General features: G+C 43.4%; 1 protein-coding gene and 1 long non-coding RNA gene across 2 annotated transcripts; one reads left to right on the plus strand and one right to left on the minus strand.

Moving 5' to 3' along the window:
• The first annotated feature begins 370 nt into the window (after positions 1 to 370).
• LOC119306486 lies at positions 371 to 1,527 on the plus strand. Its single transcript, XR_005148963.1, has 3 exons — positions 371 to 545; positions 932 to 1,199; positions 1,284 to 1,527. It is a non-coding gene; the product is annotated as an uncharacterized LOC119306486 (long non-coding RNA).
• Positions 1,528 to 2,642: 1,115 nt separating this feature from the next.
• Positions 2,643 to 10,402, minus strand: LOC119312303 (protein argonaute MEL1-like). The gene is made up of 26 exons (XM_037588026.1): positions 10,161 to 10,402; positions 9,633 to 9,838; positions 9,395 to 9,544; positions 9,157 to 9,290; positions 8,950 to 9,059; positions 8,736 to 8,842; positions 8,227 to 8,365; positions 8,034 to 8,150; positions 7,820 to 7,912; positions 7,662 to 7,733; positions 7,239 to 7,358; positions 6,976 to 7,144; positions 6,767 to 6,888; positions 6,521 to 6,661; positions 6,242 to 6,384; positions 6,097 to 6,159; positions 5,952 to 6,015; positions 5,709 to 5,844; positions 5,549 to 5,622; positions 5,378 to 5,466; positions 5,240 to 5,271; positions 4,884 to 4,995; positions 4,219 to 4,793; positions 3,799 to 4,037; positions 3,600 to 3,715; positions 2,643 to 2,935 (listed from the first exon to the last, which is right to left on the minus strand). The coding sequence occupies exons 1-23, from the start codon at positions 10,161 to 10,163 to the stop codon at positions 4,325 to 4,327; spliced, it is 2,865 nt and encodes a 954-aa protein (XP_037443923.1). The 5' UTR covers positions 10,164 to 10,402; the 3' UTR covers positions 2,643 to 2,935; positions 3,600 to 3,715; positions 3,799 to 4,037; positions 4,219 to 4,324.
• Positions 10,403 to 12,483: the final 2,081 nt, after the last annotated feature.

Genomic DNA, 12,483 nt, shown 5'->3' on the forward strand with positions numbered 1-12,483 from the left:
TAATGTTCTTTATGATGATAAAGAACATGGTGTTCTAGGCCTTCATGCATGTTTTCCCTGAAAAAAGCTTAGTGTCATTTATGGGTAAGTTCTGATGGTAATGCTAATGCATCCTAGGAAGCAACCAGCTCGAGCTCTGCCTCTTTATTAAGTAGAAATTTTTTGAGCGGTTAATAAGAGAAACCAGCTAAAACCTAGTTCTAAGGTTACTTTGGAACACTTAAACGATTTTGTTTCCCTGGGGAGGGGGGCTTTTTTTCTCTCTCAATTTGTTGCATGAGTAGGTACATTTCATGTGTTCATTACAAATTTGAAATGAGGTTGGCGGGCCAGTCTCACACATGTGCTCTGTCCTTTGAAATATTCTCCAGGATCGGCAACGTGAAGCTGTAGTTACCGAGCATCAAAGGAAAGTTAAGGAGGTCATGACAGCTAAGGCAAAAAAACCAGATGAGTTGGAGCTGAAGGCAATGAAAGCGATGGGAGCAATGGAGGAAGGGGACGCTGTGTTTGGTTCAGGTGCTGAAGTGAACCTGGATTCACAGGTTAGACTCATTTGCCTTCTGGGCACAAACAATACTACAGTCTTCTTTATTATCTGAGGAATGTAGTAGTGCTACCATATCATTATCCTTCCTAAACATATATCAGTATATGCATACCCGTAATCTCCAGCATTATGTTGATATGCTGGATTCCCTTGTAGTCAGGAACCAAGGATTGCAAATTTACTTTTTTGAGTTGGATATTAATATTATTCTGATTTCTGAAGCTATATTTGACATCATCTACTTAGCAATTTGGATGATAATATGCTTTTACATGCTAGAAAATTCTAGGAAGTTTGACGCATCAAGCTATTGCTAGTGAACCTCCATTCTCTCTCAAGCTCTCAGCTGGATTCTCACATACTTGCTTAATGTGCTCATAGGTTTACTGGTGGCATGACAAGTACCGACCAAGGAAACCAAAGTACTTCAATCGTGTGCATACTGGATATGAGTGGAACAAATACAATCAAACTCATTATGATCACGACAACCCGCCTCCTAAAATCGTCCAGGGTCTACAAGTTCAACATATTTTACCCTGATCTTGTGGATAAATCAAAAGCACCAATATACACTATAGAGAAAGATGGAAGCGCGGGGGAGACATGCCATATAAGGTTTCATGCTGGCCCTCCATACGAGGATATTGTAAGCCTTTTGCCTCACCTTTTCAGTTTTGCTGTCATAGTTTCCATGGAAGATCCTCTTACCTACTCTGGTTTTCCTTGGCAGTCTTTCCGCATCGTGAACAAGGAGTGGGAGTACTCACACAAGAAGGGCTTCAAGTGCACATTTGAGCGTGGGATTCTTCATCTGTATTTCAACTTCAAGCGATACCGCTACAGGCGATAGATACCCACACAGCAGAAAGAACTGGATCGTTGATTGGCCTATTAGAAGTTGGTTCTCTGTTTCTCGCTTGAGAGTGTTCTTACAGGATAGCTCCCGCATCACAGAATTCATCCGAGTAGGCATGCTCGAATTAGTTCCTGTACCAAAATATGAGCATACCAAACAATTGGATAGTTTGTATCAAATTTTTGTGGCACTTGCTACCTTTATTTGAATGGAGATAACGGTGTAGCACAAATTCAAAGTCTCTGTACATGTATGCTATGCATTCTTATGCCCTTCACGCGGGATGGATATTTTTGAAACCAGCAAAAGAGACAGAGATATATTATGTGTAGTTTGAGCTAATTATTGTTAGAAGAAACATAGCCTATGCATATATAGGCCCGCACAAATTTCAGGCTGTTAGCCAGGTATATGTTCAAAGTAGATGAAAGAAATGAAGTGGGAAAATACATCTATCTGGCTCGCGATCTTTGTATCTTATTATCTGTGTTGTGAAGCTTGTCATCCTTGTATCTTATCTGTGTTGTGAACCCTTTTGTTTTATGGCACAAACAGCGATTTTATTTACCCATCGACGCAGAGGTAGAGCCTGAAGCTTTCAAAAAGGAATAAGTTTAGAACGGCACACAGTAAAGTGTGCAGTGAATCTTGTGACACATGGTTGTGTACTAACATGGTCAGGTTTTTGCGATCGGTTCTATGCCTACTAACTACTCCCTCTGTTCACAAATATAAGATGTTCTAACTATTTTCAGAATTGAATGTATATAGACAAGGCGCAGTCTGATGCTTTTGATAAGTTTTACTCCTTTGAAGCTTTTGAGAAGTTTTACTCCTTTGAAGCAACAACACTATCAGAATTTGGAATTCTGTCTACAAGACTGAGAACTCTGAAAACTCATCTGAGCAAAAAGAACAAAGATGTATCGTGGCTTACCAATTTGGATCTGAAGGCTAAGTCCAAGCCGAGCAACTCAAACAGCCTAAAGCTTACCAAAAGGAACAAGTTTAGAAGGACACACAGTTAAGTGTGTTGTGAAGCTTGTGACCACATTATGTGTACAAACATGTGTACACAAACTCCATGAAATTCATACTTGGAACTTAAAATCCTGCCTCCTTTCTTTGATTGGGAAAAAGAATATGCATTGCACAGAGAACTACCTGATCAAATGATCTTCCATTCCATTCAACAAAATGAAGCATAGGACAAACACAAAAACGCACCGCAAATGACGGCAGTACCAACCGGATTAAAATCCATAACTGGAACGGATCTTAGTGTCTCACAATTTGAAATCACTCAGGCAAACCATGTCCCAACTAAGCAAACAGAAGGACAAAACCAAAAGACAACTATAGGCTGATAAGACCACAAAACTCCCAGTGAATGAAGCTTCAAGTTCATGGAAGACGATCACGAGCACAAGACGCCTTCACTTAGACTCAGCTACGGCCGGTGCTTCTGGTTTTGTACCTGGAGTCTCCTCCTTCACCTCAGGCTCCACCTTCTGCCTGCCAAATGCCTGCCACCCATCACAAAGCATCAAGAGGTTAGCCATCAGATTCAATCAGATGCATAAAAAAACAATACCAGCTTGGATATCACAATTCGGAAGTTCAAGGCAGAATCCATTACAGAAGCTTAACTCAATTCTTAATGAACATAAAAAATAAAGAATCATACCAAAAAAACTACAAGGACCTCGTGTTTATGGCATTGACATCAGTAGTAACCAGAGCAAACTAAATATGTGGGGTGCTGTGGCATCACAAGCAGAAGCAGAGAAAGATCATATGCCAAGATTTTTATCGCACATGCAAGGACTTCGTGTAGACAGTAGAAACTCGAGACGAAAACAGAACAATTCGTACAAGAACATGCATTCCGATCCAAGAAACAAAGAGGGAACCAAAGACTAGGAATATCTCGTAAACACATGCCATAAACAAGACTACAGAAATGTAGGGAAAGGCCGCGTACAATAGACCCAGAGTGTCCGGACCCCCCTGGACCATGCGCAAGCGGGAGCTACATGCACCGGACTGCCCTTTATGCCACAACTTATTCCAAAATTAAACGGCTAGAAACTAACATTCGATATTCTGAAAGATGTTGCATACATATAAAGCCAATATTTACCCAACAATGGCTATAAGGACAGAATTCAAGAACAAATGACTTGTTACCTTTAAGCAAGGGCTTTATAAACTTCATAGTCCGCTACCATTAGACCTATGAAACAGTTCTGGACAAAATCTCCAAAACAAGCAACCGAGGCATAATCAAGCAGTTCCCATGACAACTGTAATTTAAACAAAACGTTTTAGAACAACAGCAAACAATTGAGACCTATGACAACTGTAAGAGATTAGACATTGAGTATACCACATTGCCGTGCTGATTGTGGTTTCGCAAGATGAGTAAACAGTAAAATTCCTCTTCACCGTAAGTATCCTTGCCCTGATTCTTCTTCTTTGAATAATCAACCAAAGGAACGAAAATACAGTAATCTTTTGCATCAGGCCACTGAGGGCATTTAAAATTAGTCAATGCAGACCGGAAAGCCTCCTGATCAGCAATAGAGAGCCGGAAATAACTCTTCAAAACATGATCCAGTGCAGCAGCTACAATTGCAGTAAATAATCAGTTATTCAATAAGAACTACAACTAGCTGTTAGTATATAATGCATTAGTTAACCCAACAATGGATAAAAGTACAATTAAGCTATCATTAACTAAGCTACTATGAAATGACACATTTTCTCAAAAAAATAAGTAAAAGCATAGAAGTTGTTCAAGAATAACCTCTTTCTACGGGGGACATAAACACCAAGGGACGCCGTTTGTAGGGTAGCAGCCTTGGATCATTCCTAAATTTGCTCTTCTCGATAAATTCAAGATAGCCTTTAAACTACGGCAAATTCTTTGCCCTTGGAAGGAATGTAGCTCTCAACGTTAATACAAGGGCATGGATGTCCAGGTCGAAATCAGCTTGACTAGTAGCCACTCTTGGCTTTCTAGTAACAATGATTCGACCATGACGTACTGCAATATCTTTATGCGTCAATTGCCCAGCCCACGTCAGATTCTCTTTGTGCGTGTCAAAGTAAGCTATCAGAAAACTGTTACCAAGTACCCTACCGGTGTCGCCAAAGTCATATCTATCTTCCTGTGGACCTACAACTTTAGAGGTACAATCCTGTATTGTCACTTTAATAATAAAACTGTCGCGATATGCCTTAAGATAGTCTTCAAAAGAGACGGTATCAGTATTACTGATGTTAGAAATTTTGTTAACAGGCAAAATTGGTTGATTGGCCGCCTCAGATGACGAACCAGACTCTTTACGAGGCCTTTTGAAAGGCCTTCCAGAATCCACACTGCAAAACAGTAATAACATTAAAGCTTCGCATAAAGGAAAAAGACAAATGGTTACAAACTGAAATAGTAATAAAATGTCAGTAATTAACCTGTCACCACCGCCAAGAAGCTTAATATTTAGTTCTCCATTTGACCCATCCCCTTCCATGTAGTAATGAGTACAGACTCTAGCTTTTACATGAGCGTAAAATGCCGGTGCCACTGCAAAACATGTTAAATTTTAGGTTCTGGAAATAAACAGCACAAGATGTAAAACATCAAAACAGAGGACGGAGTAGCAGAACAAAGGCTCATTGTCAAAGCACAATTAAGCAGACATACAAGCAACTATCCAATATTACAAGGCCTAAGCTACACACTAACATGATTATCTTATCTACTTAGAGGGAAAAAGAACAGACTTCGAGTAAAATTAAGGCAGTAACTGAACAAGAAAAAAACTCACCGGTGGAGAGTCCAGGAACGCAACGAGCATAGCTGTATAAGACAGATCAGAAGTGGTCAGATTCATAAGACAGCACCACACACACACACGAGAGAGAGAGAGAGAGAGAGAGAGAGAGAGAGAGAGAGAGAGGATTACGCGCTACAGAGCTTCTTCATCAGGCACTGAAGCGCATCGGCCGTGAAACTATTCTCATCATAAAGAACATGGTAGTTACAACTAGTTCCCTGCGAGTATTTGCAAGCACTCAGTATGCAAACACTGAAGATCAAATGCATATTAAAAATGACATTTGGATCAAGTGTCTACCTGTACGTTGGTGTTGTTGCACAGATAAAAACCAAAGTCTGTTGCGTGGCAGGTCATGAGTCCAAAAACACTTCCTGCAGGACAATAAAAATAGCAATCACAGTCAGCAATGCTTCAACAAGTAGCAGATAGTTGCTACCAGTGACATTGAACTACTAACCTGGAAGTATGTTCCCACTCTTGTCAGTCATATCACGCCTCCCATTAACCTCAGGGAACAACCTGGTGTGATGCCTTTTCTGGACAACCACAAAGGTGACTGGGGGCATATACCCCTCCTCCAGTGAGGCGCAGGCCTTGCAACAGCAAAATTAAGAACCATCAGAATGAGAAAAGCCAAGGATAACATCACAAGAGGTAGACAAAACAGAAATTTGCATGTAATCATATGGTGCAGGCTTACCTTCCTGATTGCGTCCATTTCATGAAGCAGAACATGGCTGAATTGGCCTTCACTTACACCATCCCTGTAGTACATGAGAATGATCGGTCAGGCAGTTCCATGGAATGGACGGGATGAAAAGAGTGTCATGAATTTGTGCACACACCTGTAGAAGAGTATCCTCTCAGGCCTCCGGCCTGTCTTCCTGCGGAAGGCAATCAGTAACTCCCTGTAGAGACAATTATGTCAGGTTAGCAGTTGATCCACAGGACAACTGCTAGCAATCGTCTCTGACTAATCACAAAACTCACCTGATCATGCCACCATTAACATTACCCCTCTGCGGGTCTTTGGTGACACAGAAGAGGTCTTTGATTATCTCCTGCCTGTGTGGTTGAGCAGAGACAAGACCTCTGTACTTGGTGATCTCTGGCCAGTCCATTGATGCCACCACCTACATCAATCCAATAAAAGAAATGGATAAGCCTATTTGTACTCAACAGGTATGTGCATCAAGATGATAATTCCATTTGAAGGATAAAATCAGATATAACGAATTGACAAACTGTTAGCTATGGCGAAGAACTAACCGCAGCAATAGATGATGCAGAGTCCTCTCCAGGTGGGGGGTGTGTAACATCAGCACCAAAGATGATTGTTGGGACTTCAGACACAAACGGTATGCCATTTCGCACAAAAGCTCTCTCCAGAACTGTGTTGCGTCCTCCGACCTAGTCAAGACACAGAATTATCACATTCAACAGAAACCGAAGTAGACAACAAATCAACATTCCATGGAAACTGAATGTAAAACATAGACCAGGTGCTTATGTTACCTTCACATTGATTTTGAGTGCAACATTCTCCATATATTGCTTGTTCGGTCTGGCAGCATGACTTGGCAGGCAACACTGAGACACGATCCCAAGGTCAGTCTCGCAAACCTTCTTGATTTTCCCTGCAAAATTAAACATGGCACACACATAAATCTACAGAAATCCAAGAGAATGTGGAAGGGGATTGACCAGAGGAGCCATATGCATACCATAAGAACCACTGACTTCAGGTAGGATTACGATTAACAGTTGTAGCTGTTTTTCGTGTCCCTGCTTGGAAAGCATTTCCATTGTCCTCCTGTAGACATCTCTCAAAGCATTCTCAATGTGGTTGGGGCTAGCTGATCGGTTGTCTACAAGTGGCCTTGGATTGACAGACTACAGGGTTGGAAAACACAAGTCAGTGAGCTGTAACATACACACATAAACCATAAATGCCTGAGAAACAGGAAAGCAATGCAAAAGCCTTTACCATTCCAGTCATATTGCACATCTGAATCAGATCACAACAGAACCTGTGTACCTCCTCAGGACGCATGCGTGAAAAACTCACACAGGCCCAGTTGTCTATGATTCCTCCATTGATCATTTTCTGCAATAAGAAAACTCAAATGAGACCTATCATTTGTACTATCATCAATATACTACATACAAAATAATGAGCCAAGTCGCAAACAAGCTCAACTGTTTCTCAATTTAAGTAACTAGTGTTAACTACATGATCAATAAAGTGCAATCAAGCAAAATAATTTCAGTTGCTGCATAGAAAATAATGACCTGTCCAATACATTTAGACCAAACAAAGAAGAAACTCAACAAGTTCTCCATGTATTTACTTCCAAGAAGAAGTAATGCTTAGTAAAATTGGGAGTGAAGACACTGAACAGGGAAATACCTTGTTAATCATGTTCCACTGTCCAACACTTGGCGCACAAGTTTTCTCCTTTCCAGAATCATGATATCTCAACTGAAACACATACGAAGGATGTGATTACTACAAATCCTTCCAGTTTAAGCAGCTCAGAGAAAGGGAAAAAAATGCAGCATCCTTACCATGGGGGGAGGCAGCACACGGGCTGGAACAGAGACCAGGTCACTGCAGACATTGATTCCAAACTCCTGAGCATACTTGTTATGCAGAACCATCTACAGCGTGAAAAAGAGTGTTACGAGAAAGACTGGACATTACAGGCAAACATGACATATATGCCTTGAAAAGAAGATATGGGCAGGTATTTACAGAATCCAGTTTACAGTAGGTACATACCTCACGAATGCTTTGCTCCCTCTGCTGGGGACGTTGACGGGTAGCTCTAAGTATGTTGGTGACCTGCTTGTCATTCAGTTTCTTAGAGTACCTTTGCCCTTCAACAATCTTGCACGCCTACAATCAATTTGTAGAGAACCATGAGCAAACAATGCATAATTCAAGTATGACGAAGCAGGCATGGACACAATACCTCCATAGGCAGATACACAGGCCGAGCATCACTTCCAGACTGCAAGCAGGGCCAAGAAGTATACTGCAGATTGTAGTTGTATCTTTGCATGAAGTACTGAACAACTGACATTCTTGTTCCTCTCTCATCAACAGGAAATCTAACAACAACAAAAACAACCCGAGTAGAGTGCTATTAGAAAGGGAATGATAATCATGGATAGATGCTAAAAAGGAAACTGTGGTCTAAACGTTCATAAGGGAAATTGTGAACAGAAAACAATTTGGCACAAACAGATCCTTGCTATGCTGCAGAAATCAAATGCATATGGCACAGGAAGAATGTTGTAAACAAAATTATTCCCCTAACCAGTTCCTGACACACCAACGTCAATGAAGAAGCAATAACCCGGAAATCTCTACACAACTACGCACCTTTCTAATATTCCAGCAACCCTGATTAGTTGCACCAGAACATAGAGATAAAAGACATAATGGAGAATATTATAGCATTGGAGGGAAGTTATTTACATGAGCTGGCTCATGGGAACAGGAGTAATCCCTGTTATCTTGTATCTTCTGATTTGGTCTTCCTGGTGGTTTGTTTCGACACGCACCCCACGGAGTGCTTTCTTTATCTGCATATTGTGCATAGGAGGAGATTAGTCAACTATGTCAAGAGAATAACATGGCGCAATCTACATAACATGAATTCTAAAACTAGCTTAGCATGGATGAACAGTACCTTAACACGGTCCCTGTCTGTCAGAGGCCGTGAGGCATCACGTAAGTTGAGGAACTCTAGCACAAACTGGACCACTGTCACAGGCTTGAAGAAGGATGTTGCAGATATGTCTGAAAAATGAAGTGGAGATCATCAGATAAACAAGGCTAGGACACACTGCAATCAGAAAACAGTAACAGTAACAGACAGGGGAGGGGAGAGGAGTACCTATATTGAGTGACAGCCCCATCTGGGTTGGACGTAAGCTCTGGTAGTAACCTCTCCAGCACTCTAATCCTTCACCAATGTCTCCTCTGTGACCAAAGGTGGTGGAGAATAAGGATCTGGACACTGTGACATAGCTGCAATGAAAAGGAATTGCCAGCAATAGTGTTAGGGCTCTAGAGAACTAGCTAGTATGATCAAGAAAAACTGATAGCAAGAAACCAGAAGGTGGATGTCATACTTCCAGGATGGTGACTCCCTGAGGACAACATCAAGAACTTGGATGGTTTCTTGAGGCATATCCCTCTGTCTTCCTTTGAGGAACTGCTGGAGGTGGTACAGGTCCGTCCTCCCAGCAATCCTAATGGTGATCTTGTACTCCCTTTCAGCCCTGCAAATGAAGAGGCAACTAGTTAGTAGCTACAAATACAATGGATAAGCAAGTTGGACAAGATTGAAGGTAAAGAATCCAATCTTACTTTTCTTTGTCTTTCTTTTCAGGATCAACCAGTGTAACAGAGAACTCCTCTGACTCAAAAGGGAGTGAGCCTGCAGTGTAGAGACTCTTTCTTCCATCATAGGCAGGCAATTTGCCGCCAAGGGATGTCTTGCCGTGCAACTTGATTAGCTCACTGAGTACCTCCCTGTTCACAGCTCTTGACTTTGACTCCGGGTTGATGGAAACCTACAGCGACACATTTCAACATCATTAATTCATTATGTATCCAAAAACAGGAGACGCTCTGTTCTACATTCAGTACACAGAATAGAGACAGTTAGCCATCTGATTTGTCCAGTCATCTTGAACAAATCAAACCTATGCTACATTTGATTCAAATGAGTCGAATCGTGCAGGTTGAAATAACACAGCATAGAATCCAATCAATCCGTGAGGGAAAACTACCGGATCTTAAGAAAACAATGAACAATAATTAGGCAATAAAGGAGATCTAGCTGCTAGTGGCATCGCAGGACTGGGAATCTGGCAAGCAAACGGCAACACATACCATGTGGTGGTGGCCTCCATTTCGACTTATGGAGCCCAGAAGAAAATCCACTCGAAACGGAAGAACTCTTAGATAGAGTCAATCAAGCGGGGAATAAGTCTGGATCCCAAATCGAACACCCAAAACTCAAGGGGGGCACAGGAAAGTAAATTTTTGGGACGGCCATACTAGGGTTCCAGACTAAGGGCCGCGGGTGAGCAGGCCGGCGGGCAGCGCCGGAGGCGGAGAAGGGGTGGCGGCGCTGGGTGAGGAGGGGTCGAGTGGGAGGCTGTGACGGGCACGAATCTTATTGCGGTGTGAATACAATAAGCGGACGAGCCTGTGTACTGTGTGCAGTAAAAAAGGACCTGCGTACTGCGTGTATTAAAAAAAAGGACCTGTGTGTATATGTACCTACTCCAAAAAAAAAGGAACTATGGACTGTATACCAGATACTATTACTTGTTACGAGCAGTACCAAAATAATTCATCGTCAGTTTACGATTTACAAATGTAAATGTACCAGACGAATATAAAATAATTTGCCAAAAAAGAGGTACATTCATGCATGTGTGAGCAGAGTACAAGATTTTAAGCAAAGTAGAGCTCACCATAAAAAGTTGGAAAACAATAATAATATTAAACCCCACATCGAAATTTTAGAGCTCGCTGTAAAAGGTTGGAAAACAATAATATTAAATCTCACGTCCAAATTTTCGGGTATACACCTGAAGAAGAGATCTACCACTGTTGTTCCACCCACACACAAAAAGCAAACGTCCAAGGCTGGACCGAGAGAGTTAAAAAAAGAGTTTCCCGACGTACTAGATGCAAACACGGAGGTTCATGTGCCGGGGTGCCACACGGAGTAGCACTCGAAGTGGCGGTACAGGAGATCCGAGGAGCGGAGCAGCACGGCCTCGGCGTTGCATGCCGTGAACCAAAGACAAAACCCAAAAAGCTGCATGGCCTGCCGCGGGACCGCACGCAGGCAGGGCAGAGGCAAAGGAATCACAAAGAGAAGTACACCAGGGAACACGAACAGGACTCCTGCTTTGCCAAAAAAATGTATGGCACTACGACAAACAGCAATGACGGACCGATGCATCTGCCGTGTCCCAACGGACGGATGTGTTGGTGCTTGGTGGTACGCTGCTTTGCATTTTGTCGCTAAACGGACCAGACGGAAACCAGAAGACCAAGACCAAGGGAAGAACCCCATGGATACTAACAGATCAGAACCATGCAAGAAGGCCAGAAAAAGACACAGGAGATCAAATCGAAAAAAGAAAAAGGTGGGTGGCTTTGCATGGGACGGGGAGGATGGGATGGGATCTCACGACGACCTCCCGTCTATAGCAAGCCAAAACGGATCCCAAGAATCTGCACCCAAGACCGCTAAGTTGCCCAAAAAATAACTAGTACTTGTACTGCTAGTTTCCAAGACAAGACCAACAGAGCCGAAAACAAGACGCGCTAGCTACTGTCTGCGGGATGGCTTTGCACGGAGGCAATTATCTCTCTCTCTCTCGCTCGCTCTCCAAAAATTCCACTGTTCATGCACGAGAACAGAAGAAAACCATCCATCCGTGCATCTTCGAAAACGCCAAGCGAAAAATACAAGGGCCGATTAAGTGTAGCGAGAGCGCTAGCTGGACCAAATCACCCATGGATGGGTCAGTACAAGCTTATCCCGGGGTAGATCTATCGGTTAATTAGCGCGGACAACGGAAAAACATGCTCAAAAACGGCAGATCTAAACTAGACGAAGCTCCCACATCCTGTAGCAAGAGCGCTAGACCAAAACACCCACATAAACTACTCGATGAGGTCGGACACAATTCACAGGGGAAAATTAACGAATCAGCTAGCGGGGGAAAACAACACGATCACAAGGGTATACCGAGAACATGCATGGCACGCCAGATCTAAACCAGAAATAGCCACTACGTGAACAGAGAGTGTAGGTAAGGAGCGGGATGGGGTTCCGGAGGCAGCTCACATCGTAGTGGAAGAGGGCGTTGTCGGCGACGTTCACGACGAAGTGGTTGGCGCGGATCATCACCTTCTGGCCGACGGTGCCGGCGCCGGGGCGCGCGTGGTGGGCGAGCCATTTCTTCGACACCGGCACGTGCTCCACCTCGGGCCCCTTCTCCGCCTCGGGCTGCACCACCTGCGCCGCCGCGGCCGCGGGCGGCGCCAGCGCGCTCTCGGTGAAGAAGGGCTTGGGCTCCAGCTCCTTGGCGACGGCCGCGGGGGTCGGTGGAGCGGGGGCGGGGGCGGAGACGCGGGCCGGCTGGAACGGAGGCGCGGCCGGCGAGGGCGTCGGAGCGGGAGCGCGGAT

This window comes from Triticum dicoccoides, chromosome 5B, assembly GCF_002162155.2.
Source record: "Triticum dicoccoides isolate Atlit2015 ecotype Zavitan chromosome 5B, WEW_v2.0, whole genome shotgun sequence".
Lineage (NCBI taxonomy): Eukaryota > Viridiplantae > Streptophyta > Magnoliopsida > Poales > Poaceae > Triticum > Triticum dicoccoides.